The following is a 26171-nucleotide window of genomic DNA, read 5'->3' on the forward strand; positions in this document are numbered from 1 at the left end:
GCAAACTGATAAAATCTTTACTTAATATATACTAAATTGATCTTCAGTATATAAAGAGAATTGAAAATGAATCTTGTTGTGAATGGAATGGGAGAGCAAGTGGGAGATGGGAGGGTTGTGGGTAGGAGGGAAGTTATGGTGGGGGGGGGGAAGCCATTGTAATCCATGAGCTGTACTTTGGAAATTTATATTTACTAAATAAAAGTTTTAAAAAGAAAGAAAGGAGATAAGTATGATGGGGCAGGAGTTGCAAAGAACAGTGGATGTGATCAGAAACACAGCAGAGGAAAACTGTCTCAGACCATGCTCACCAATCTATAGGCTTTTGGATATGATGCCATAATATATATAATCCACTGCCAGTTTAATAAAGAAAACAGTCACAACAACAAAACAAACAACCCAAGGGAAATGAAATCAGCAAATAAGAGTTATCTGCACCCCCATGTTTATTGCAGCTCAATTCTCAATAGCTAAGACATGGAATCAACCTAAATGCCTATCAACTGAAGACTAGATAAAGAAATTATAGGATATGTACTCTATGGAATACTACACAGTGGTAAAAAATGAAATGCAGTCATTTGCAACAAAATGGTTGAATCTGGAAAACATCATACTTAGTGAAATAAGCCAGTCCCAAAGGGACAAATACCATATGTTCTCCCTGATCTGTGATAACTTTTAGAGCACCTAAAAGGAAATCTGTAGAAGTAAAATTGCCACTTTTTGAGAAGCAATGACTTGAACAGCCCTTTTCTTGACTGTTGAGGAACAGTTTTTTCTTTTTCTCTTCTTCATACTATTTGTTGAACTCTTTACTAACATAGAGTTAATCATTTGTGTATAAAGTCAATTGAAAATAGATCTCAGTAAAAAATAAGATTGGGAATAAGAGAGAGAGGAGGAAGTTTGTAACTGTAAACCTGTATAGTTCTGCATACATTCCTATGGACTTACTTTCAATGGTACATTTTAAAAACTTGCCATGGGACCCCAAATCCCATTAAGCTGGGTGGTAAAAATGTCATCTTAAGTGTTAAAGTGACAATATTAAGTGTTAAAATGATCATATAGATAAGATTAATTATTAAAAGGAACATATAAATAAGGTCAAATATCTGGTAATAATAATAGATAGAATTAAAAAGGGGAGAATGTTCCAACATGGGAAGCAGTCCACACAGCAGACTCATAGAATGGCAATCAATTTAAATAGCACTCTGACTCAGAGTCAGTCCTTAAGGCCTTCTGGTCTGGCTGAAAAGCCCATGAGAGTATTTCAGGCATGGAAAGCCAAGATACTGTGGCAAAAAAAAAAAAAAAAAAAAAAAAAAAAAAATCCTACATGAAGAATCTCTGAGAGAAACCCCAGTGAAAAGAAGTAGCCATGAAAGAAGGAGGTACTTTTCTCTGAAGGGAGGAGAGAACTTCCACTTTGCTTATGGCCTTATCTAAATACTGATAGAGACTGTGGATTCAAAAGGCTTCCATAGACTTGGCAGCTCATGTCAAGTGCCTCGGGCAATCACTGATGTCATACATTAAGAGTATTAATTGTTAAATTAACAACAGGAGTCACTGTGCACTTACTTCCCATGCAGGACTTCTGTCCTCAATGAGCTGTATTATGAGAATTAACTGTAAAAGTTTTTCTCAAATATTGTGTGTGTGTGTGCAAATTGTTAAAATCTTTACTTAGTATAGAGTTGGTCTTCTGTGTTTAAAGTTAATCAAAAATGGATCTTAGTGGAGAAAGGGACTGGGAATGGGAGAGGGAAGAGGAGGAGGTGTGGGAGGGAGGGTTTGGTGGAAAGCATCACTATATTCCTTGGGCTGGCGCTGCAGCTCACTAGGCTAATCATCCGCCTTGCGGCGCCGGCACCCCAGGTTCTAGTCCCAGTTGGGGCGCTGGATTCTGTCCTGGTTGCCCCTCTTCCAGGCCAGCTCTCTGCTGTGGCCCAGGAGTGTAGTGGAGGATGGCCCAAATACTTGGGCCCTGCACCCCATGGGAGACCAGGATAAGTACCTGGCTCCTGCCATCGGATCAGCGTGGTGCACCGGCCACAGCACGCCGGCTGCGGTGGCCATTGGAGGGTGAACCAACGGCAAAGGAAGACCTTTCTCTCTGTCTCTCTCTCTCACTGTCCACTCTGCCTGTCAAAAAAAAAAAAAAAGAATCACTATATTCCTAAAGTTGTACTTATGAAAATTGTAGTCATTAAATAAAAGGATTCTGTGGGGAAAAAACAGTCAATTATTTACTAGTCACCTGTTGACTACAAGGTGTCATGCTAAACAAAAGTTCTGACAGACATGCAACTGCTTTTCTCTGCCTCCTACACCTGTTCCTCTGTCTATATTTTGTTTCCTGGTTAATGGCACCATCATTCACTGCTTCCCAACCCAGAAATTTCTGAGTCATCTTACTTCTCACTACCCCCATCCAATGAGTCACCAAATTCTGAGTCTACCAATAGTTCCTAAATTAACCCCCTCCTTTCCATTCCCACTCGTTAGTCGTTGTGCTTCAAAGATTGCCCTCTCCAAATCTGTCCTGCACACTGCTATCAGAATGATCAACCAGAACATAAAACCCTCCTGTAAAACTCTACTAGAAAACCACTGCAGCTGATGAGGTCCCAGTGTCCAGTTATGACATTCAACCGCCCCCCCCATTCTAGTCTCTCCTTCCTCCAGCTTCACTTTTTTCTCTTCTCCTATTTTATGTAACATCAGACCATTGCAGTTACCACCTCAAATCCTGTCATTTTATGCCTCTGTGTTCTTGCTCAGACTGGGTAATCTTTCAAGGTTTGACTTGAGAACCAAAGTTGTGGCACAGCATGTTGGGTCACTGCCTGTGATGCCATCACCGCATATTAGCACTGATTCAAGTTCCAGCTATACCGCTTCCTATCCAACTCCCTGCTAATGCACCTGGGAAAGCAGTAGAAGATGGTCCACGTGCTTGGGTCCTTTCCACCCACGTGGAAGACCCAGAAGGAGTTCCAGATTCCTAGTTCCGGCCTAACCCAGCCCGTTAAGGCATAAATCAGTGAATGGAAGCTCTCCCTCTCCCTCCCATCTCCATCTCTCTCTCCCTCTTTTTGTAATTCTGCCTTTCAAGTAAGTAAAATATTTTAAAATAAATTGACTTGAGTCTAGAAGACTTCGCTAAATCCCCAGATTGAACAAAGTGCCCTGCTTTTGTGCTCCCAGAGTCCCCGTGCACACTCAATCTCATCACTGCATCACATGAAATATTATAACATGCCCCTCCCTGATTTCATGATACGTTCTCTGAGGGCAGAGACTGTTCCTCTTTGAAGCCCATCTGGCATACTGCCCAGTAAGAAGTACATGCTCATTACAGAACTGGCCAGCAGCACTGATCTGGCATAGCACCCGGCTATGGGAGCCAGAGATAGAATGTGGCAGGAATCCTTCCTGTTCCAAGCTTAGCACATGCAGCAGGGAGAATCCTATGCAGGCACAAACAAAGAACCCTCCCAGGAGGGATAAGGACAAATTCTTAATTCCCTCTTGCATTATAGCTGTACACTTTGATGTATCAATTGCCTCAAAAAAATGAAAGATAATACTAAAGGATTTCATCAAGACAACTCAGAATCAAATCAATATTATCAATACTGAAGAAGTGATATCAGATTTATGCAAAAATGTTTCCTGGTCCTTGGCAGGAAGAATAGGAACATAACAAGTGGTGGTCATGCAATAAATTGCTGAATGAAGAAATGGATGGCTAGAAACCTAGTCAATTACCAGGGCATGACTGGAAGAAGAATCTGCCCATCAAAAAGGTGGTGCTCTGCATATAACATGGGGCTCACAGCATCTGAGACAAAAAATAACAGAAGAACCCCTCAGGCCTGCATGGGGACAGGCTTCCCTTGCCTTCACACTGAACCTGCTATATGCCCTGAGCTCTGACACCAGAGACAGATATCACTGAATAGCCAAGCTACATACCCTGCCCTCAACTCTGCTCCCAGGAAAACTTCCTGAAAGACATACTGTAGGAGTGGGTGCCATGGTCTCCTGACATCCATACCTGGCCCCAACTGGAAGTTATGGTTCTTGAGACAATAGGTATGTTACCATCCTTCCAAAACTGGTATTTCATGTCTAGTCTGCAACAAATATTTCTGGACCCTGTTATAAGAAAGTGACCCCAGATGAGAAGATTCAGCAAAGTAATGCTCTCCCTCATTCTGAGTGGTCAGCTAGTATCCCGCTGTGTTCTTCCATCCTTGTGCACAGACAAGGAGGTAGCTAGACCTCCTTGATGGTAGGTTGTAGGTAGGTGAGCATCTGCAGACTTGACTGAAACACAGAAATGAAGAAGGATACTGTGAAAGGGGAGAGTCTGAAACACACCAAAAGGCAAGGACAAGGAACCAAATAGTCTCAAGAGAGAGGATACCTCCAGGGAGAAGCTATCCATATTCATTCATTCACCCAACAATTACTGAATGCCTATGACAGAACATGTCTAGAACACACTGGATGCCGTAGAGATGAAGATAAAATGGGTAAGCTAAATGTCCAGCCTTCATTGTCTTTCTAAGCAGAGTTGCCTCGAATAATACTATATTCTTTTAAAACCTTTCTTCACAGAGGCCCAAGGTGCAATAAGCATGTTAAATCAATAAAAACTAGGATATAGGTGATTGAATAATGTATTATCAACTGAATGATATGTGATATAAAGTATTTTTAACTTTTTCTGTGTTATCTTTTCCATGGTTCTATTGCTAAATTGACTTTTCTCTCTACGGAAGCTCCTAACAACTCCACATTGCTAGAACTGCCACCTGAGCCCAGGAAATGCTGAGGATACCACCTGAGTGGCTACTCTCTCTGGGTAGACTATGTCACCACATTGTGATGCAGGAGCAATAGAACAATGCCCAGGGTGGTCTGGCCTGCACTTATTTTACCACAGGGTTAGTTGCCTGCCCTGAAGACAGAAACCAACCTGCTAAAGAAATGTGAACAAGTGGAGACGTGCTATTTGGAGGTTATTCTCCTAGTTGATCAACATCCAGGAGATTCCCAGAGATCTTTTCAGCCTCATCTTTAAGTAAGTGGTTGTCTGGTTACTGCAACTTGGCTATGAACCTGAGAGAGAAGGATACTTAATTAATCAATCAGTTAATTCTAATAATTTGAGGGCAGAATGTCTATTTTTCTTCCCTTTTCCTCTTTTCTTCATAGTTTCATTTCTTGTACCTCAACTGAATAACCAGGAAAGCTCAAGCACTTAATACTTGGTGGCTGAATTTCTTTTTCTTAACAATAAGCTCATTGACAGGTTGAGTTTGAAATAAAAAAATATTTTATGGATTATGTTTAAATCCTGATTTTTCCTGTCACCCCAATTTTCTTCCATAAGTGACTGAGAATTGAGTAAATTTGTAGGAAGATGGCTATTTTTAATTACTGAAATTGGACAGAAAAGATCCTGAATGCAGAGAGCCCTTCTAAAAAGTTCAAGCTAGAACTCTGATGGACCTGTCTGTCCTAAAAATACGTTTATTAATATGTTAAGAATCATGGAAAAAATAATTTAGGTAAATGCTGTACTTCAAAGTCCCATGAAGAATTACCCTCAAAGCACCAACTGGCATAGAGAATAGTTTCAACAGTGACAGGTAAATGGTCTCATTTAAGAAATATCATGTAATTACAGTTAAACATTTTTAAAATCACATAAGAATCTAGATGTTGGATATACAGATGTTACTATAGAATTATTTCAACTTTGTCATAGTTTTGAAAAATGTTTATAAAAATATTAGAGGGAAAAGACCACTTGAGAATGGTAAATAGCAAACATCTATAGAGGGAGCTGGTATTGTGGTGCAGCAGGTAAAGCCACCACTTGCAACACCAGCATCCATGTTGAATGCCAGTTTAAGACCCAGCTACTCCACTTCTGATCCAGTTTCCTGTTAATCTACCTAATTAGGCAGTGGAAGATGGCCAGCTGCCTTCCATATAAGAGACCAGGAGAGAGTTCCTGGCCCGTAGCTTGAGCTTGACCCAGACCTGGTTGTTACAGTCATTTTGGGAGTGAACTAGTTGATAGAAGATCTCTTTCTGTGCCATTCTGCCTTTAAAATAAATAAATAAATCTTTTAAAAACTTTTTTTAAAATACAAAGCATTTTAGGGACGTTTTTAGACATCCCTCTGAATAAGACAGGCAGAAAGCCATGTGGAATAATTCAATGCTGGCTCTTCCCAATTCCTACTAACACTCAGCCATCAAATTTCCAAAAAATTCCAGATTATTGCATTTATTCCTGGGAAAATAAACACAGCCTAACACCACCAAATGTGAACATTCTCCATTTCCATATTGTTCTCAGCCTTCAAAAAGTTCATGGGAAATCAATATTATGAAAAAACTAGCCTGGTTTTCAAAACTTGTGTGTGTGTGTGTTTTCATTTGTTTGAAAGGCAGAGAGATAGAGATTTTCAATCCAATGTTTCACTTCCCAAATGCCCACAATATATAGAACTGGGCCAGGCCAAAGCCAGGAGCCAGGAACTCAATCCAATTCTCCAATACATGGGTAGGGACCCAAGTAGTTTAGCCATCACCTTTTGTCTCTCAAGGTGTGGATTAGCAAAAAGGTGGAATTAGAAGCTTAGCTGGAACTTGACACAGGTACTCTGAGATGAAATGTTGGCATTCCAAGACACTTCTTTAACTGCTACACCAAATACCAACCTGTTCAAATTTGTTTTTGAACCAAAATAACCTTATCTTATTTTTTTTTCCATTTGAGAGGCAGAGAGACTGACAGAGCTCATATTTGCTGATTCACTCTCCAAATGGCTGCAATGGCCAGGACTGGGCTGGGCTGAAGCCAGGAGTTGGGAACTCAATCCATGTCTCACATGTGGGTGGCAGGAACTCAATCAATTGATCTTCCAATGGTATGTATTAACAGGAAGTTGGAGTCAAGAGCCAGATGCAGGTAATAAACATAGGCACTCTGAAATAATACACAAACATCCTAGTCAGCATCTTAACCACTAGGATAAATGCCCATTTCTAAGCTTATCTTTTGGTTCTTTATCTCTACCAACATTCTGAAATACCATGGGAAGTTCTGGGACATCATGGGATGTCTAGGGCAGAGGGAGCTCCACTCCTGGAAATCACACGCTACACTGCTTCTTGTGCTTGGTTTCCATGTTGCACAACTGGCATCGGTTTCTGGTCTACAATCAGATTTAATATGGAATCTCTCTACCTTTTTTTCTTCTATTAAAAGTAGCCAACAAACTTTTCCAAATGAAAATTCTAGTGCAAGGGGGCCAGCATTGTGGTGTAGTGGATGAAGCCACTGCCTGCAATGCCAGCATCCTATATGGGCACAGGTTTGATTCCCAGTTGCTCCACTTCTGATCTAGCTCCCTGCTAATGTGCCTGAGAAAGCAGCGGAAGATGGCTCAAGTTGGGCCCCTGCACCTGGAAGAAGCTCTTGGCTCCTGGCTTCGGACTGACCCCAGCTCCACTCATCATGGTCATTTGGGGAGTGAACCAGGAGATGGAAGATTCTCTCTCTCTCTCTCTCTCTCTCTCTATCTCTCTCTCTCTCTCTCTCTCTCCGTCCATCTCTCTGTAACTCTACCTTTCAAATGAATAACTAAATCTTTTTTTAAAAAAAGAGGAAGAAAGAAAAGTATATTGCAAATCTGCAGAAAAGTACGATCTAATGAAACTGCTAGTTCGTTAATTAAATGATAGATTTATTTTTGGTTCAAATAAATCCATTCAACTGAAACTGGAAAAATCATAGATTTTACGCAAAAAGACTAAAATGAGGGGCTGGTGCTGTGGCATAGCAGGTAGAGCTGCCACTTGAAGTACTGGCATCCCATATGGGTGCTGGTTCAAGTCCCGGCTGTTCCACTTCCAATCCAACTCCTTGCCGATGAGCCTGGGAAAGCAACAGAAAATGGCCCAAGTCCTTGGGCCCTTCTACCCATGTGGGGGACCTGAGGAGGCTCCTGGCTTCAGATGGGCCCAACTCCAGCCTTTGCAGCCATCTGGGGAGTGAACCAGTGGATGAAAGATTCCCTCTCTCTCTCTCCCTCGCCCTCTCTCCCTCTTGCCCTCTCTAACTCTGCTCTCAAATAAATGCATCTTTTTTAAAATATAAAATGATCGAAGGGAGGAAAAAAAGCACTAGTTAAGAGAAATAAGGACAAGGGCAGCGTTTAGCTGAACAGTTAAGATGCCAGTTAAGCCATCCATGGCCCGCATCATGGTACCTGGGTTTGTTAACTGGCTCTGGCTCCTGACTCCAACATCCTGCTAATATAGACCTTGGAAAACAGTGTTGATGGCACAAGTAATTGGGTCCCTGCCACCCACATGGGAAACCTGCATTGAGTTTCTGGCTCCCAACTTTAGCCTGGCCCACCCCCAGCCATTATAGGTGTTTGGAGTGTGTTCTCTGTGTGTGTGTGTGTGTGTGTCCATGTGCCTCTCAAATAAATAAAAACTTAAATAAATTAAAGATATATCCATGTCTAATCATGAAAATGTTCTGAAGTTGGATTATGGTGATGGTTATAAAACTGTGTAAATATACTAAAAATAATTGATTGAACTGTACCCTATAAATGAGTGAATTTAATGGTATATGAATTATACCTCAATAAGCTTATTTTAGAAACTGATCTAAGGATAAAATTATTATGGAAACAAAATTAATATTCTAGTTCATATAAATAAGAATTATTTTGAACCATAAAAATTAATATCTCAGTGAACATGAATCCCTAAATAAGAGGGCTGAGCTGATTCTCAGGCTGCTCTTCTCTACCCTTCCCCAAAGAAAGCAAAACCAAGTACAAGGAGTTGTCAGAGTGAGAACCCTGAGCCAATTTGCTTCCTTGAAAAGAAAACCGTTTCTCAAACATCATTTTAACCGTTGTGCACAGTGAAGTTAGCACACATCATACAAGAGATTTTGATGTTTCAAAAGGCTCCACATCATGATTAGTAATAGCTATTTTTAAAAATATTTAATGTTGGAGTGGGCATTTGCCTCAGCAATTGAGATCCTGCTTGGGACGTCCACATCCCATATTGGGGTGCCTGGATTCAAGTCTTCACTCCATTTCTAATCCAGCTTCCTGCTGATGTGTACCCCAGAGGGCAGCAGGTGATGGCCCAAAGACTTGGGTCCCTGCCACCCACATGGGAGACTGAGATGGAGTTCTTGGCTCCTAGCTACTGCAGGCAATTTGGGGAGTGACCAGCAGATAGAAAATATCTGCCTCTCTCTCTTCCCCTTTCGTTCCCTCCCTCTCTCTCTTTCTCTCACTCTGTCTCTCTGTCTTATAAATAAATAAAAATTGTGGCCGGCGCCACGGCTCACTAGGCTAATCCTCCGCCTTGCGGTGCTGGCACACCGGGTTCTAGTCCTGGTCGGGGCACCGGATTCTGTCCCAGTTGCCCCTCTTCCAGGCCAGCTCTCTGCTGTGGCCAGGGAGTGCAGTGGAGGATGGCCCAAGTGCTTGGGCGCCCTGCACCCCATGGGAGACCAGGATAAGTACCTGGCTCCTGGCTTCGGATCAGCGCGGTGCGCCGGCCGTGGTGGCCATTGGAGGGTGAACCAATGGCAAAGGAAGATCTTTCTGTCTGTCTCTCTCTCTCACTGTCCACTCTGCCTGTCAAAAATAAATAAATAAATAAATAAAAATAAAAAAATAAAAATTGTTTAAGGGGCTGGCTCTGTGGCGTAGTTGGTAAGGCCAATTCGAGTTACGGCTACTCCACTTCTGATCCAGCTCTCTGCTATGGCCTGAGAAAGCAGTAGAAGATGGCCCAAGTCCTTGGGTCTCTGCACCCACCTGGGAGACCTGGAAAAAGTTCCTGGATCCTGGCTTCAGATCAGCCCAACTCTAGCCATGGGGAGTGAACCAGTGGATGGAAGACTTCTCTCTCTCTCTCTTTCTCCTCTCTCCTCCCTTCTCTCTTCTCTCTCTCTCTGCCTCCATTTCTTTGTAACTCTGCCTTTCAAATAAATAAATATTTAAAAAATTATTTTAAAAAGAAAAATATTTAATGTTGTGGCAAAATTTAATACATTATATTTTATGATTTGAATATATGATACACACAGGTATTTCAAAAAGTACATAGAATATATAACTAAAAGATAAGTTTAGGGGCCAGCATTGTGGCATAGTGGATAAAGCCTCTGCCTGCAATGTCAGCATCCCATATGGGTGCAGGTTCACGTCCCAGCTCTACTTCCTATCCAGCTCCCTGCTAATGGCCCAGGAAAAGTAGCAGAAGATGGCCCAAGTACTTGGGCCCCTGCACTCACATGGGAGACCTAGATGAAACTCCTTATACCTGGCTTCTTCCTGGTCCAGCCCCAACTGTTAATGGCCACCTGGGAAGCGAAACAGTGGATGGAAGATCTCTCTCCCTCTGTCTCTCCCTCTCTCTCTGTAACTCTTTCAAAAAAATTTTATAAAAAGCTTATAAAAAAAATCACTTATTTTTAAAAAGAGGTAAGTTTATTTTGGTATAAAAATTTTGAAATTCCTGCATTTTTTTCATATGAATTTTCCTTGAATTTTTTGATAAGCCTCATATATATATATATGCATTAAGTTAAAAATCTATTTCTAAAACTAGAAAGACATATACCAAAACTTTAAAACTATCTCCTATTGAGAATAAATGAAGTAATAGTTAATTTGATAGACAATCAATGGTTTAACTTGAACCAATGACATAGTGTATGGTGGTGTTGTGTGTGTGTGTGTGTGTGTGTGACCAAAATTCTTTTCACAGAACTATTTGTCTGTCTTAAGAACAGTGCCATCTCCACTAATTAACTCAGATCATTGGAGAGGTTGCAAGACAGTGGTGCAGTGCACAAATCACATCAAATTAGTTACAACAAAACTAGTGAGAATCAGCATGCGTTTACAATCTATAAACACTCAACCCAAAAGTGTCAAACTAATTCCAAGACAAATATTCAGAAACAAACATCACAGCAGATGTAAGATGGTAAAAGAGCCTGTTACATTTTCTGCTCTTTAGCTGACTTCACCTTTGCTACAGGGTTCAAAAGGGATGAGGAGGCCAGACCCAGTCATGACTGCAAATCCCCCTGAATCCCTTCCTTTCCTTAATTTCTTCCTCCCCACTGTGTTTCCTGATTCCACAGCTACACCTGCTCTCCTGGAAGATCATCTGCTCAGTGCTTTCCAGAGGACTTCTTCTCAGATCCAAGGGTTTCTAGAGGCCACATCAGGGAAGGGGTACTGGGAAGAGCATTCCCTAGTCCTAGTGGCTATGTAGGCATCTAAAGATCAGTGAGATTCTGTAAATATTAAATACACCCTCTCTTATGGTTTGTATAATAGCTGGATATACTCCCAAAGGCCCATGTATTGGGGGCTTAGTCCCCAAAATCTTATGCTAGTGGTTAATGGATTAGGGATGGAGACTTGATCTAACTATGATAGCTAGAAGATAAGCCCAGTGGGAATTCCTTAGGATACTGAGGGCTTGTGCTTCCAAGATGGCTGTCTTGAGGGGGTTGGTTATTTAAGCTGAATTCAATTTAGCTTCTCTCTCTACCTCCTGGCTTACCATGTGATCATCCCTCAGCAATCCCTTGACCTCACCAGATGCTTGAACTAATAGGCTACCCCATCTTGGACTGTGACTCTCCAAATTGTAAGCCACTTACTAATCTATCCTCTGATATATGGATATTTTTGCTTTGTTAGAGTGATTTTTTTCCTCCAAAATATGCAATCTGTCAATCACCTCTGGATGAACAAGAGTTGATTGCTGCATTCCCTCAAATCTAAGATCCCTCAATTTTGATATGTAATTATTTTATGTACCATCAAGAAAGAAAATATACTGCTAGTTACATAACTCAGTGCTTTCTTATGACAGAATTTCATCCCCAACATCTGCCTATTGTTCTTCTGTGCATTCCTTAAAGGTGTACTCTAGTCTCTGGGACCTTCTTCCAAGTCTCTGATATGTATTCTGCAGGTTTTGTGTGGGAACTTTCTTACTTTCTTAATCTTACCAGAAGGCACCAACAAAGTTTTCCAGGTAATGATAAGGAAAGCATTTTAAGTGGCACTTAAACACATCTGCTGTAGTACAATCTGTAGTACTTCCTTTGCAATATTATCACATATCCTCATTAGCCACTGGAGCCCAGGATTACTATGATTTGGCAATTTCAGATCAATTATGAGCTGTGGACTTAGGATCACAATGAAGAACATCAACAACAACTCAACACAAACAGGGACAGCAGCTCATTCACCCACCTCATTTTGTTAGAACTCTACTTTTTTTTTTTTTTTTTTTTTTTTTTTTTTGACAGGCAGAGTGGACAGTGAGAGAGAGAGAGACAGAGAGAAAGGTCTTCCTTTTTGCCATTGGTTCACCCTCTAATGGCCGCCGCGGCCGGTGCACTGCGGCCGGCGCACTGTGCTGATCTGAAGCCAGGAGCCAGGTGCTTCTCCTGGTCTCCCATGCAGGTGCAGGGCCCAAGGACCTGGGCCATCCTCCACTGCATTCCCAGGCCACAGCAGAGAGCTGGCCTGGAAGAGGAGCAACCAGGACAGAATCCGGTGCCCCGACCGGGACTAGAACCTGGTGTGCCGGTGCCGCAGGTGGAGGATTAGCCTATTGAGCCGTGGCACCGGCATGTTAGAACTCTTTTTACACATGAAGCTAACATTTGAAATAAGGATAAGGATTAGGATTGAAATTAGCTTCCTATATACATTATCAGTTTTTCATTACTTTAACTGAGATCCTGAGAGGAAAAGGTTTATTTTGTCTTAGAGTTTTGGGAGGCTCATGGTCCAAGCAGGCAGCCCACTTGTTTGGCATCTGGTGGAGGCTGGCAATGGCAGAACATGCATCGAGAATGGCTACTTGTGAGTCAGGAAGCAGAGCAAGAGTAGCTAGGCCCAACCCCTAAATAACCAACTCTCTCGTAAAACCGCCTTCCAAGGAGAAGCCCCCAGTGGCCTAAAGACCTCCCACTGGGCCCACCACCTAAATAGCAAAATTATTATATCACCTTTAATACATTAACCATCAACCTAAGACTGTGGGATTTAAACATCTGCTTGAGTTTGGGAAGCTAAATCCTCTTCAATCCTTTGTATATACTCTTTTTGTTTCTTTCATAAAAGACTTCATCATGAAAAGGAGGAAGCCCAAACTGGAGTGAGTTAAAAATTTTGTCTCCAACAGAGGATTGTGGCTCAGCCCTGAGTTGAGGTAAGATCTGATCATATGTGTGGATGAGACCGTATGGAGCTGCAAGACCACACCCTCTCATGCCCTTTCCTCTCTTCCTTTCTCACGCCCTCTTCTATTTACTTCCCAAGCTTTTCATCTTCCTCTCTGGCAGTATACCAGTATACCAAAGAAGATGCTTACAGTGATGAATTTCTCTAGATTTCAGGAGGTGAGTTGTGAACTCAGCTGAGAAGGACCAAGTGTAAGGAATTCTAACTGTTCTTCCTTCCTTGGGTTCTGAGCTATGGCTCTCCACTTCTCACAGTACAGATTCCTACCTCTTTCTGTCCCACCTAATCTCTTCATGACTACTTTGTTCAGGAAGGGAAGGGAACCGAAAGCAGAGTGGAAGAGCACTTTCTGTATTATTTTGCTCCTCTTTATTTTTCCTCATGACCACCTCTCACACCCATACTTTTAAGCACCTGGGGCAGGACTGAGCATTCAGCAATAGCGTGAGCGTCTCTGGTCAGGCTCTAAGGGTCTGAATTCCTGGTTTGGGAATTTATAAACTATGTGAGGTGGGATACATAATTTTTCCTTACAAACCCTCAGTTGCATGGTCTATAAGATGTATATCTGGCTATTTCAAAGTATTATCAGAATTAAATGAGATAGTTCATGAAAAGTGTTTGTTGCCTGCCACTTAACACTAATTAAATTTTGTTGATTCTTACTTTAATTCTCTTTGTTTTAGGTGGTTGTTTTTGTTTTTTATCTCCTTTAAAATGAATGCTCCCTTTTTGGTCTCATTCATTTTACATTTTAGTTCTGTGAACTATATGACTTTCTTAATTTTCTTGACTCACTTTACTTTCCCTGTGTATAACTGTAAGAGTGCTAATGGAGGCTCTGTGCCACAACAAGCAGGTTTAGTGGAAATAACTGTGGTCAGAGTTCAGATTTCCACTACACTGTTTTCCATGGCAATTGTACCATTTTACATTCTTGTCTATAGGACAAAAGGTTTCAAGTTTCTCCACATCCTTGCCAATACTTGTTATTTTCTGCTTTTTTTAATAGTAGCCATCCTAATGAGTATGACATGATATCTCATTGTGGTTTTGCTTTGCATTTCCTTAATAATTAGTAATTTGAGCATCTTCTCATGTGCTTATTGGTCATTTGTATATCTCCTTCAGAAAAAAGATCTTTTCAAATAAGAAGAGTGATCTTTTGAATGTTCTGAACAGATTGCTTTCTGGGCCCCTGCTTCTCTCTTAGAATTGTCATTTCTAATAGATGAAAGGTGAAATCTAATGGCATAGCATCATTGTTTCCTACTTAGCGATTTTTCAGAGACAGAGGGAGATAGCAGGGAATGAACTGTCACTAATTAGATAGGTATCCAATATTTATCTCCCAACCAAGAGTTATGGCACAGTCATGGGTGAATAGTCTGGAAGAAGTGTTCTTGGTTTAATATAGTTTTTTAAAGCACTGTAGTTTTATTTTTAAAAGTTGAAAATTGAAAACAAACAATATTGTACTAAAAAGTTGAGGTTCTCCTAAGTCTTGTTCATATTCTGCAATTAAAACTATCCCTAGGCCGGCGCCGCCGCTCACTAGGCTAATCCTCCGCCTAGCGGCGCCGGCACACCGGGTTCTAGTCCCAGTCGGGGCGCCGGATTCTGTCCCGGTTGCCCCTCTTCCAGGCCAGCTCTCTGCTGTGGCCAGGGAGTGCAGGGGAGGATGGCCCAGGCGCTTGGGCCCTGCACCCCATGGGAGACCAGGAAAAGCACCTGGCTCCTGGCTCCTGCCATCGGATCAGCGCGGTGCACCGGCCGCAGTGCGCCGGCCGCGGCGGCCATTGGACGGTGAACCAACGGCAAAAAAGGAAGACCTTTCTCTCTGTCTCTCTCTCTCACTGTCCACTCTGCCTGTCAAAAAATTAAAAAAAAAAAAAAACTATTCCTCACATAAAATTATTAATAGCATGTAGAAATTAACTATATTTTCTAAAGAAAGATTGGGAAAACATTTAAGACTTACAGTAAGTATTTTTGAACTGTTCAAAAATGTGCATATGACAATATTAAAAGTCATTCCCCATAATAAATCATGTTTTCCTCATGATTATAATTCAAACAAAGCATCAATGACTCCTTATTGCTAAATCTAGGAAGTGTTTTTTATATCTCATCTTACTTACCATCCATCAATTGTTGAATAGTGTTCTCTGTTTTCCTCTTCTTGAAATATCTCAAAATTGCACCACTTTAAAAAGCTATCCTGATTTCTCTTTCTTTATTCATTATGTCTATTCTTCCCCTCCTGACTCCCCTTCTCTGACAGTTTAGCATAGTTTTAATACCTTACTTACAAAAAAGGATTTAAGAATCCTGCATGATGGAAATGGTACCTGTACCATTAATTAGGGAAAGAAAAAATAATTTGTGAAGGTAGGGAAGTCCATGTTGAGAGATCTCCTAGAGAGGCCTCTCCTAACCATTCCAGCCACATACCCCAGTCACTTTTATCACATGCATCTGTTTTAGAGTCTCTATGGTCCCTAAAATCTAACTTTTTTTTGTTTGCTTACTATCAGTGTCCTCACAGAATATAAAGTGCATGTGGGTAGGGATCTTATCAGTCCTATTTAGATGCATCTACAGTGCCAAGCATATACAGATGTTTGCTGAATCAATGAATAAATGAGACAACTGTCAGATAAATTCTCTCTGTATCCATTAATTATATTTCTGTTCCCTGCATTTTCTGATGTTTGAATGTAAGCACAATGAAGAAGAACAACAAAAAGTTGACTGATGAACAAGATGCCCTCTGTGTCCCACAGTCTCAAGATCCAGGATATCTTCAAAATATGTTGGACAAAGGAGAATATGACCCATTTGTATCTCCTCCCATGTTAGAGAGCAATTTTATTCAGGTAAATAATATGCGTGCTCTGGATTAAGTTCCAATAACTTCAGTAACTAATTTTCTCTAAAACAATGGAGGAGGTTGGGAAAAGAACTGTGTGGTACCTTTTATTTAAAAAGTATTTATTTGCTTATTTACTTACTTATTTGAGAGGCAGAGAATCAGAGAGAAAGACATACACACGGACTGAGTTCCCAGTGGCTGGTTCATTCTGTAAATGCTCACAAAAATGAGGACTGGGCCAGGGCCAAATCCAGGAGCTGGGAACTCACTCCAAGTCTCCCATGTGGGTAGCAGAGACCCAACATCTTAAACGATCACTGCTTCCTCACAGGGTCTGCCTTAGCAGGAAGCTGGAGTCAGGAGCTGGAGCTGAGTACTGAACACAGGTATTCTGACAGGAGATGCAGGGGTCTTAACTGGCATTTTAACCACTAGGCTAAACATCTACTCCAAGAATTATGTTTTTAATGTGGTGAGGGAAAATGTGATACCATTAAAAGAACAATTTTTAATTTTAAACAACCTGAAAGCATTATAATGTTAAAGAGACATCCAGCGCCAATGTTCCCAACATACTTTCATGACAGAATTCTGTTTTAATTCTACCATAATTATTGTTCTATAATAATCTTCCCAAAACTACACTAAGTGATTTTGAAAATATCCTGTCATAGGAAAGGATTCAGATAATTTCTTTCTTAGACCTGAAAAACATTTTAAAGAATAACATCTGTGATAAGCTGTGGATTAAGATGAATCACAGCTCTTAGTTCCAAAGATAAAACATACTTGTCAGATAGTGTCAGGGAGAGCTTCTAAGGAAGCTTTTCATTCATATATTATGAATGAAACTGTTGCAGTGCGTCTCAGAGCAGTGCTTAGTTTCCTCTAAACATTAGACATTTAAATATTCCAACAGAGAAATGGGAAAATGAGTTCAATTGGTATAAGCCACACCTAATGTTCATGGAAACACCACAGTAGTGTCTAACACCAAACACAAAGCTATTAGCTCTGCCTCCAACATGTTCAGGAATCTATACAGCTGATTCCACTGAGGGGTGACAAGGAGGACAGCAGATACTTCAAGAGGTAAGGACACTTCCTCCTCCACATGTTCTCTGCACTAATACCAAGCACCAGCGTGACCTCTCCACCTCCAGTGTACCAAAGGCAGCAGGTGAAGCTTCCAGAAACATCTCCTGTTTCAGTGATGCCCCAGGACATATGTGACAAGTCGTGACATGAAGTGCTTTACCTTCTACAAAGCTCTTTCCTACTAATAATTTTTTTTTGACAGGCAGAGTGGACAGTGAGAGAGAGACAGATAGAAAGGTCTTCCTTTACCGTTGGTTCACCCCACAATGGCCGGCACACTGCGCTGATCCGAAGCCAGGAGTCAGGTGCAGGGCCCGAGCATTTGGATCATCCTCCACTGCACTTCCGGGCCACAGCAGAGAGCTGGACTGGAAGAGGAGCAACCAGGACAGAATCCGGTGCCCGACCGGGCCTAGAACCCAGTGTGCTGCTGACACAGGCGGAGGATTAGCCTATTGAGCCACGGCACCGGCCTCCTACTAATAATCTTACTTTGTTGTTTCACTTTTTTTTTTTTTTTAATTTTTTTGACAGGCAGAATGGACAGTGAGAGAGAGAGACAGAGAGAAAGGTCTTCCTTTGCCGTTGGTTCACCCTCCAGTGGCCACCGCGGCCGGCGCGCTGCGGCCAGTGCACCGCGCTGATCCGATGGCAGGAGCCAGGTACTTCTCCTGGTCTCCCATGGGGTGCAGGGCCCAAGCACTTGGGCCATCCTCCACTGCACTCCCGGGTCACAGCAGAGAGCTGGCCTGGAAGAGGGGCAACTGGGGAAGAATCCGGCACTCCGACCGGGACTAGAACCCAGTGTGTCGGCACCACAAGGCGGAGGATTAGCCCAGGGAGCCACGGCGCCGGCCTGTTTCACTTTTCTTCTCATGACATTTCCATATTACCTCTTGCCCGCTCTAATGAAATTACATAGCATGTGCCCTACACTGGTAGAGACAGCTAGCAGTCTACAGCTCAGACACAGCCCCCTAATATAATTTGGGAAGTCATATCCTTCAAGAGGCACAACTAGGGCAGGTGTTCAGCCCAGAAGCTAAGAAGTCAGTTAGGACTTCATGCCCATGTCCCGTGTCAGAGTATCTGGGTTTGATCCCCAGCTCTGGCTCCTGACTCCAGCTTGCTACCAAATCAGATCCTGGAGGCAGAGGGTCACTGCTCCCTTCCTCCCACGTGGGAGATCCAGATTGAGTTCCTGGCTCTATTGCAGGCATTTGGGGGAGTGTATCAGTGGATGGGAACTCTCTCTCTCTCTGTGTATATGTGTGTGTGTGTGTGTGTCTCCCCCATATAGCTGACAAATTTTAAAAATTAAAAAGCACATGGGGCTGGTGCTATGGTGCTTGAAGCGCCAGCAGCCCATGTGGACGCCGGTTCTAGTCCTGGCTGCTCCACTTCCCATCCAGCTCTCTGCTATGGTCTGAGAAAACAGTAGAAGATGGCCCAAGCCCTTGGGCCCCTGCACCCATGTGGGAGACCCAGAAGAAGCTCATGGCTCCTGGCTTTGGATGGGTGCAGTTCTGGCCGTTGCAACCAATTGGGGAGTGAACCAGCAGATGAAAGACCTCTCTCTCTCTCTCTCTCTCTGCCTCTCCTCTCTCTGTGTAACTCTGACTTTCAAATAAATAAATAAATATTAAAAAAAAAAGCACAACCAATCCTGGTTAGTACATTTTTGGCAGCAAATTACTGTGATTCCTGACTCAACTGGCTTAAATGAAAATGAGAAACAATTACTTCAAACAGAATGAAAGAGCCCCAGAGAACTAGCTCATCCCTGAGAGAACCCAAGTCCTCTCATTTTACTCTGTCACCCTCAAAGCATCACAAATAGGACAATTGTAGCTGCTAGCAGCACATGAGATATATCTCATCCTAGTGTATCCTTCTAAGGTCACCTAGGATGACCTCCTTTAAGGAAATCTGTTCCAGAGCCACCAGGAGGCTCCACCTAGGTCTCATTGGACAGGCCTGTGTCACATGCCTCTGCTGAAATCAGTCACTGGAGAGGAGGAAAATGGGGGTTGGAATCACTCCCCTTTCAGTTAATCAGGATTTAACCCCTGATCTGGATCACTAGCCACCCTGGACAAAACCAGGGCTGTGTTACAGAAAGGAAATGGCTCTGTGTAAGTAATCAATAATGTATGCTACAACCTCTTTCTGAATGGCTTTGATTGGTTTTTTAATTATTTTTATTTTTGAAACATTTTTAAAAGATTTATTTTATTTCTTTGAAAGAGTTATAGAGAGAGGTAGAGCCAGAGAGAGAGAAAGGTCTTCCATCCACTGGTTCACTCCCCAAATGGCAGCAACAGCCAGAGCTGAGCTGATCCAAAGCTAGGAGCCAGGAGCTTCTTCTGGGTCTCCCATGCAGGTGCAGGGGTCCAAGGACTTGGGCCATCCTCCAATGCTTTCCCAGGCCATAGCAGAGAGCTGGATCAGAAGTGAAGCAGCCAGCACTGCAGGCCAGGGCTTTAACCTGCTACGCCACAGCGCCAGCCCCAGTGATTGGTTTTTTAATAGAACCAGTTTTTGCACAGCTGAGAAACCAAAGAGTAGCTCCTTTCTGGCTTCCTTCCCATCTCTCTATACCCATTTTCCAGGCCTTCCTTCCACCAGCTGACAGAGATTTGATTACCCAAGACACTTGGACTTTGGGTATTTTATATATGCTGTTCCTCTGCCTGAAAACCTCTCCTTTCTACGCACCCAGTTTATCTCTCACATTGTTCAAGTGTCAGTTAGAGGTGCCTTCCTCAGGGGAGACTTCTGTGACCCCCATAACCAGGGGTGTGCTGAAGTCAGACAATTGATAATTGTTCAGGAAGTTTGCAAGTCATCTGTTAGACAGCCAGCATTAAAAATTAAATTCTATAACAGGGCTGGCTTTGTGGCAAAGAGAGAAAGAAGTAGATCTTCCATTTACTGATTCACTCCTCAAATGGCTGTAACAGTCAGTGTTGGGCCAGGCTGAAGCCAGATGCCAGGAGCTTCTTCTGAGTCTCCCATATGGATGCAGGGACCAAACACTTGGGCCATCCTCCACTATTTTCCCAGGCACATTAGCAAGGAGCTGGATCAGAAGTCGAACATCTGGGACCCAAACTGGTGCCTATGTGGGATGCTGGCACTGCAGGGGAGATGCTTTACCCACTGTACCACAACCCGGACCCTGAAAAGTAGCTTTTAAAAACAACTTATATGTAAATGCATCATCTGAGAGCTGGCTGTTTAATGTTTACCAGCATCATCTCTTATATCCCCACTCTATAATCTAAATCAGTCTCTTTTTACATGCTCCCATAGCATCCTCATCTTGTACTTGATAACATTTCATATAATAATTATTAATTAGTCAAATCATGTTACTTAAATCATATGTTTGCTCTCCATGGTTTACCCCCATAGATCAGGGACTCTCTGCTTATTGTGTTATCACAAGAATACATAAGCATAAGTTAAGGAACAAACGCATGATGATTCATGTCTCCTTTATTTCCTGTCCTCCATCACACTGCTCAGGTAAGCCAAGTTGTTGGGACCATGCGTTTTATCAGAAAACTTCCTGTTCTCTGCACTCAGGTCAACAGAAGAGGTGAATCCATTTACCTTCACAACCGAGCCAACTGGGTGACCGTAGGCATCTGTTCTTCCAGTTCCACCCAGAAGACTCCCAATGTGATGCTGCTGGCACATCTGACACCTGCTGCCCAAAAAGATACAGAAGATACAGAACCCCTGTTTGAAAGTCTCCTGACATGTCCTTCCACAGAGAAACTGGTGCTCACAAGGTGAGTTAGAAAGAGGTTAAGGATCTCACAGAATATACACTTGACTCCTGTGGGGCTGAAAATGGAAACACTGATGACAGTTGTTCCAAAGGAGCACTTCACTTGTACTTCCTGCTGCCAATGACAAACAGCAGTGTCCTTAATGTTGGGGAAAATAGTTTATGGCAAAGGCAGTCAAACAGGTGGTTATCTTTCAAAAGTGAAACCTAAGCAACAAGAACTGAAGCTCAGGGGCATGCTTCATCTTCCCACAATGTCCCAACTCCATCAGCATTAACTCTGGCCTTGTCTCAGCAGCTAACTCCACTTTGATTTTGAGTATATCACTTAACTCCAAGATTCAACTCTGTAGGATTAATTAAAATGGACAATTTCCCATGGTAAATAGTTGACATCCTAGAGCAGGCATTTGGCACAGTGGCTCACTTGGGGAGCCGGCATTGTCGCATAGTAAGAACCAGATGCTCCACTTCCAACCTGGCTCCCTGCTAATGAGCCTGGGAAAGCAGCAGAAGATGACCCAAGTACTTGGGCCCCTTCCACCCATGTGGGAGACACAGAAGAAGCTCATAACTCCTGGCTTCATCCTGGCCCAGGTCCAGCCCTTGCAGCCATTTGGGGAGTGAACCAGTGGATGGTGTCTGTCTGTCTGTCTCTCTCTCTCTTTTTTTCCCGTAATTCTGACTTTCAAAAAAAAAAAAAAAAAAGATATCACCCTAACATCCTGTGTTAGGGTACCTGGGTTACAGTTCCAGCTCTGTTTCTGATTCCAATTTCCTGCTAATGTAGAACCTGGGAGGCAGCAGGTAATGATTGAAGTAATTGGGTCCTTGCCACCCATGTGAAAGACCTAGGTTGAGTTCCAGGCTCCTGCTTTTGACCTGGTCCAGCCTCAGCTATTGAAGGCATTTGGAGACTCCCAGCAGGTGGGAGAGTTCTTTCTCTCTCTCTTCCTCACCTCTTCAAATAAATAAATGAATAAATTTTTTAAAAAGTTGACATTCCAGTATTTTAGTACATCAGTCTTAGGAGACAATCCTGTTGTCCTGAGTCTCACTGTTTAAGTTACTATAAAATATAAGAGAAAAGCCCTTTTATAGGTTTCTTAATAGTTCTCCAAATAATGCTACCTTTGCATTTGTTTGCAGGTTTCTCCCTCTGCAGTTTGTGACTCTTTCTGTGCATGATGCTGAGAACATGCGTCTAAAAGTAAAGCTGGTGAGTGGTCGAGCCTACTACCTACAGCTCTGTGCCCCTGCAGACAAACAGGACACCTTATTTTCTCAGTGGATGGACCTCATCTCCCTCTTGAATCAGGAGAAAGCCAAAGCTTCCAAGGTGTCAGAGGTCTCAAGCCTCTCAGAAATCACTAACAGCACAGAAATCACAGAATCCATGGACATCATGGACATTACAGCATTCTCAGCTGTATCAAGCCCACACATGTATTCATATACAGATGCCATACAAGTCACGGAGAGCATAGATTTCTCAGAATTCACAGATGTCACCGACGTCACCGATGTCACAGATGTTCCAGAAAATGTGATCCCAGAAGTCCCAGATATAAGAATTGTCACAGAAGTCACAGAAGTCACTGACAACTTTGATGTCACAAACTTCTCAGGGGTCACAGTGGTCTTTGAAAATGATGATATAATCAAGGCCAAGCAAGAGGAAAAGGTAGGTGACCCAGAAGACTTTCAGTCTTTGATAATCAAGAACTAGAGCAGTAACCATGTGATGCTTCTTGGCTAGCTGATACTGGTTATTAAAATGCTATGGAACCTACTCAGAGTAAACTAATTAAATTTGTCAAAATTCATTAATAGATGGAGAGAGAGAGAGAGAAAGTGAACAAATAAGTCTGTTCCTATCTGCTGGTCCATTCCTCAAATGCTCACATTGACCAGGGCTGAGCAAGACCAAAGCAAGGAACTGGGAATGCAATTAAGGTCCCCAGTGTGGGTAGCAGGAACCCAATCCCAATCCCCACTGCCTCTCAGAGTCCACATCAGAAGCAAACTGGAGTAAGGAGCCAGAGGCAGGTAATGAACCCAGGCATTCCAATGTGGGACACAGGTTTCTTAATCATCAGGCCAAATGCCAGCTCCTGAGTAAGTTAATTTTAACACTGAGGTCCAATCCCTGAATGCTGGTATAGAGGAGTTGTAATATGACTCCTGAAATACGCAGTGACCCTCCTCACCCCTGCACTTACCCCATCAGAAAGCAAGGGTATAATGGAGAACTCTGGAGTCAGACCCAGAAGACCCAGGTTGTGGTGCATCAGGTTAAATGGCTGGTTGGGATGGCGACATCCCATATCAGAGGGCTGGTTTGAGTTCCAGCTACTCTGCTTCTGGTCTAGCTTCCTTCTAATGTGCCCGGGAGACAACAGATGGTAGCCCAAGTGCTTGAGTTTTTTGCCACCCACAGGGAAAACCTGAATGGAGTTCCTGGATCTAAATCTTTTGAAAAACAAACTCCTTAGAATTATAATGAACCCCCCAAAATCTCATCTTATTACATGCTTTTAATTAAGAACAACTTCAGACTGGGGAGTAAGTAGCAAGGCATTTCCAGAAAATCTTCCCTGCTCCAACAACTCACAAAGAGGAAGTACTCTAATTAAGTGCTCATTGTCTTGTGTGAAATTACACTGGTGTGCATGACAATATGAGCTTTTGAACATGCGATGTCAGGCTATAGTAGGTTGGGTTCTGCTTCCACCATCTGCTTCCAGTGCTTTACCTAGTGGCCATTCAGCCAACACTAAGTCTCACTCCCTCTTTATTATGTCTGTGCATTGATGGGGACTCGGAAAGTATGAATGAAATAACTACTGTATTACTTCTCCATAAACAATCTATTTCTGTGTGGTACTCTTCTATTACCTGATTTCCTGCTATTTTCTATTTTCAAAGGAAAAAACAGAAAATGTTCTGAAGCCGGGGTGTCTACGAGATACAAAAAGTAGGAATGAATTCAAAGAATCCTCAAAACGAGTCACCATCTCAAACATAACACTGACTTTCCAAGGTGAAAGATGTTTTCAAACTACTTTGACTCCACTAGAAAGTGAAGCAAATACATCCAAAGAAGTGTATGATAAAACCTCTTCCAAAAAGATGACTAATTTTAAAAGCAGGGCTCTCAAGTTTGTTGAATCCAGGTATGTGAGGTGGGAAAATGCTGAAGGGGATTCTAAGACAGGAAGCAATGTAAATAGAGACATGCTTTAAAGTCACTGTAACTCAGGCATAGTGTTGCTAGATGATACTCTGTAAAAGTCAACTTTCATCTATCCATATTTGGTTCTACCTTAGCAAATTTTTATTTTCACACTATTTTCTCACATCATTCAGTTGGCATTCTGGGCTGTGTGCTCGGATGACCATTGTTGTGTGCTTCAGAAAATACCATAGAATCATATCATTCACATTTTGAAGTTGAGGCAATGATTTCTAGAGTAAATATGGAGACATTTTCTTTTATCGTTATACTTCTCTGTATTTTCTTCTCTGTATATCCTTTCATTTGTTTCTCTGTTTTAGGATTTATTTATTTGAAATATTTATTTGGTTGGTTGGTTGGTTATTTATTTATTTATTTATTTACAGAGAGAAGATAGAGATAAAAAAAGAGGGCTTTGACCCACGGCTTTACTCCCCCAAAAGACTGCAATGACCAGTACTAGGACAGGCCAAAGCCAGGAGCCTGGAACTCCATCCAGGTCTCCCATGTGGGTGGCAGGGACCTAAGTATTCAGGCCATCCTCCACTGCTTTCTCAGTGTGCTTTCTCAATGTGCTTTCTCAGGCACATTAGGAGGGAGTTGGATCAGAAGCAAAGCAGTCAGGACTCAAATAGTGCTTTTAATCACTTCTCGGCCTTTTGACTAAGATCAAGTATAAATGGCGCTCACAGGGGATGCTGGCATTACAAGCAGCAGCTTAACCCACTGTGCCACAACACAGGCTCCTCTGTATACTCTTTATGTAGCAATCATACTTTTCTATACTTCCAATGAATAACTTAATAATGTGAGAAAACTATTTTCATAGTTCCAATAGGTCTATCACAAGTTCACTGTGAGTGAGTATTGGAGTGTTAGGAAGATAAAAGTTAAGCTGATCAGCCGGCACCACAGCTCACTAGGCTAATCCTCCGCCTGCGGCACCAGCACCCCGGGTTCTAGTCCCGATCGGGGCGCTGGAGTCTGTCTCGGTTGCTCCTCTTCCAGTCCAGCTCTCTGCTGTGGCCTGGGAGTGCAGTGGAGGATGGCCCATGTCCTTGGGCCCTGTATCCGCATGGGAGTGGGGAGGAGGCACCTGGCTTCTGATCAGCACAGCGCGCTGGCTGCAGCACACTGGCCATGGCAGCCACTTTGGGAGTGAACCAGAGGAAAAAGGAGGACCTTTCTCTCTGTCTCTCTCTCTAACTCTGCCTGTCAAAAAAAAAAAAAAAAAAAAAAAAGTTAAGCTGATCATTCTGGAAGAACACTGCCAAGGACACCAGATCTAAATGGTTCTATTAGTAAGACCAAAAAAAAAAAAAAAAAAAAAAAAAGAAAGAAAAGAAAAAGGACTGTAATGAATTATGTTTATGGAAAAGTAAGCAAAAAATGGAAGGCCAGCGCCGCGGCTCAATAGGCTAATCCTCCGCCTTGCGGCACCGCACATCAGGTTCTAGTCCCAGTCGGGGCGCCAGATTCTGTCCCGGTTGCCCCTCTTCCAGGCCAGCTCTCTGCTGTGGCCCGGGAGTGCAGTGGAGGATGGCCCAAGTGCTTGGGCCCTGCACCCCATGGGAGACTAGGAGAAGCACCTGGTTCCTGCCTTCAGATCAGCGTGGTGCGCCGGCCACAGCACGCCGGCCGCAGCAGCCATTGAGGGTGAACCAACGGCAAAGGAAGACCTTTCTCTCTGTCTCTCTCTCTCACTGTCCACTCTGCCTGTCAAAAAAAAAAAAAAAAAAAAAAGGAAAAATAAGCAAAGAAAAGAGGGAAAAATCAACTTAAAAGTAA

The 26171-nt window shown here is 42.6% G+C and overlaps 1 protein-coding gene across 23 annotated transcripts in view; it reads left to right on the plus strand.

The window, feature by feature from the left end:
* Positions 1–4647: 4647 nt before the first annotated feature.
* GARIN2 (golgi associated RAB2 interactor family member 2) overlaps positions 4648–26171 on the plus strand; it is a 38927-nt gene continuing 17403 nt past the window's right edge. For 12 of the 23 annotated variants that reach the window (XR_011384866.1, XR_011384867.1, XR_011384868.1 and 9 more), the window contains exons 1-6: positions 4648–5107; positions 13254–13341; positions 16099–16252; positions 20938–21146; positions 22295–22829; positions 24074–24321. Coding sequence is in view for 8 of the 23 variants with exons in the window: in XM_051826357.2 (XP_051682317.1) it covers positions 16103–16252; positions 20938–21146; positions 22295–22829; positions 24074–24321 (1142 nt within the window). In the remaining 15 variants the exon portion in view is untranslated. Of the gene's footprint in view, positions 5108–6820; positions 6972–13253; positions 13342–13451; positions 13532–16098; positions 16253–20937; positions 21147–22294; positions 22830–24073; positions 24322–24769; positions 25149–26171 lie in introns of those variants that run through there. The other 11 variants (XR_011384869.1, XR_519376.4, XM_051826359.2 and 8 more) reach the window with 8 other exon arrangements.

The sequence above is a fragment of the Oryctolagus cuniculus genome, chromosome 20 (assembly GCF_964237555.1).
Source record: "Oryctolagus cuniculus chromosome 20, mOryCun1.1, whole genome shotgun sequence".
NCBI classification, from domain to species: Eukaryota; Metazoa; Chordata; class Mammalia; order Lagomorpha; family Leporidae; genus Oryctolagus; species Oryctolagus cuniculus.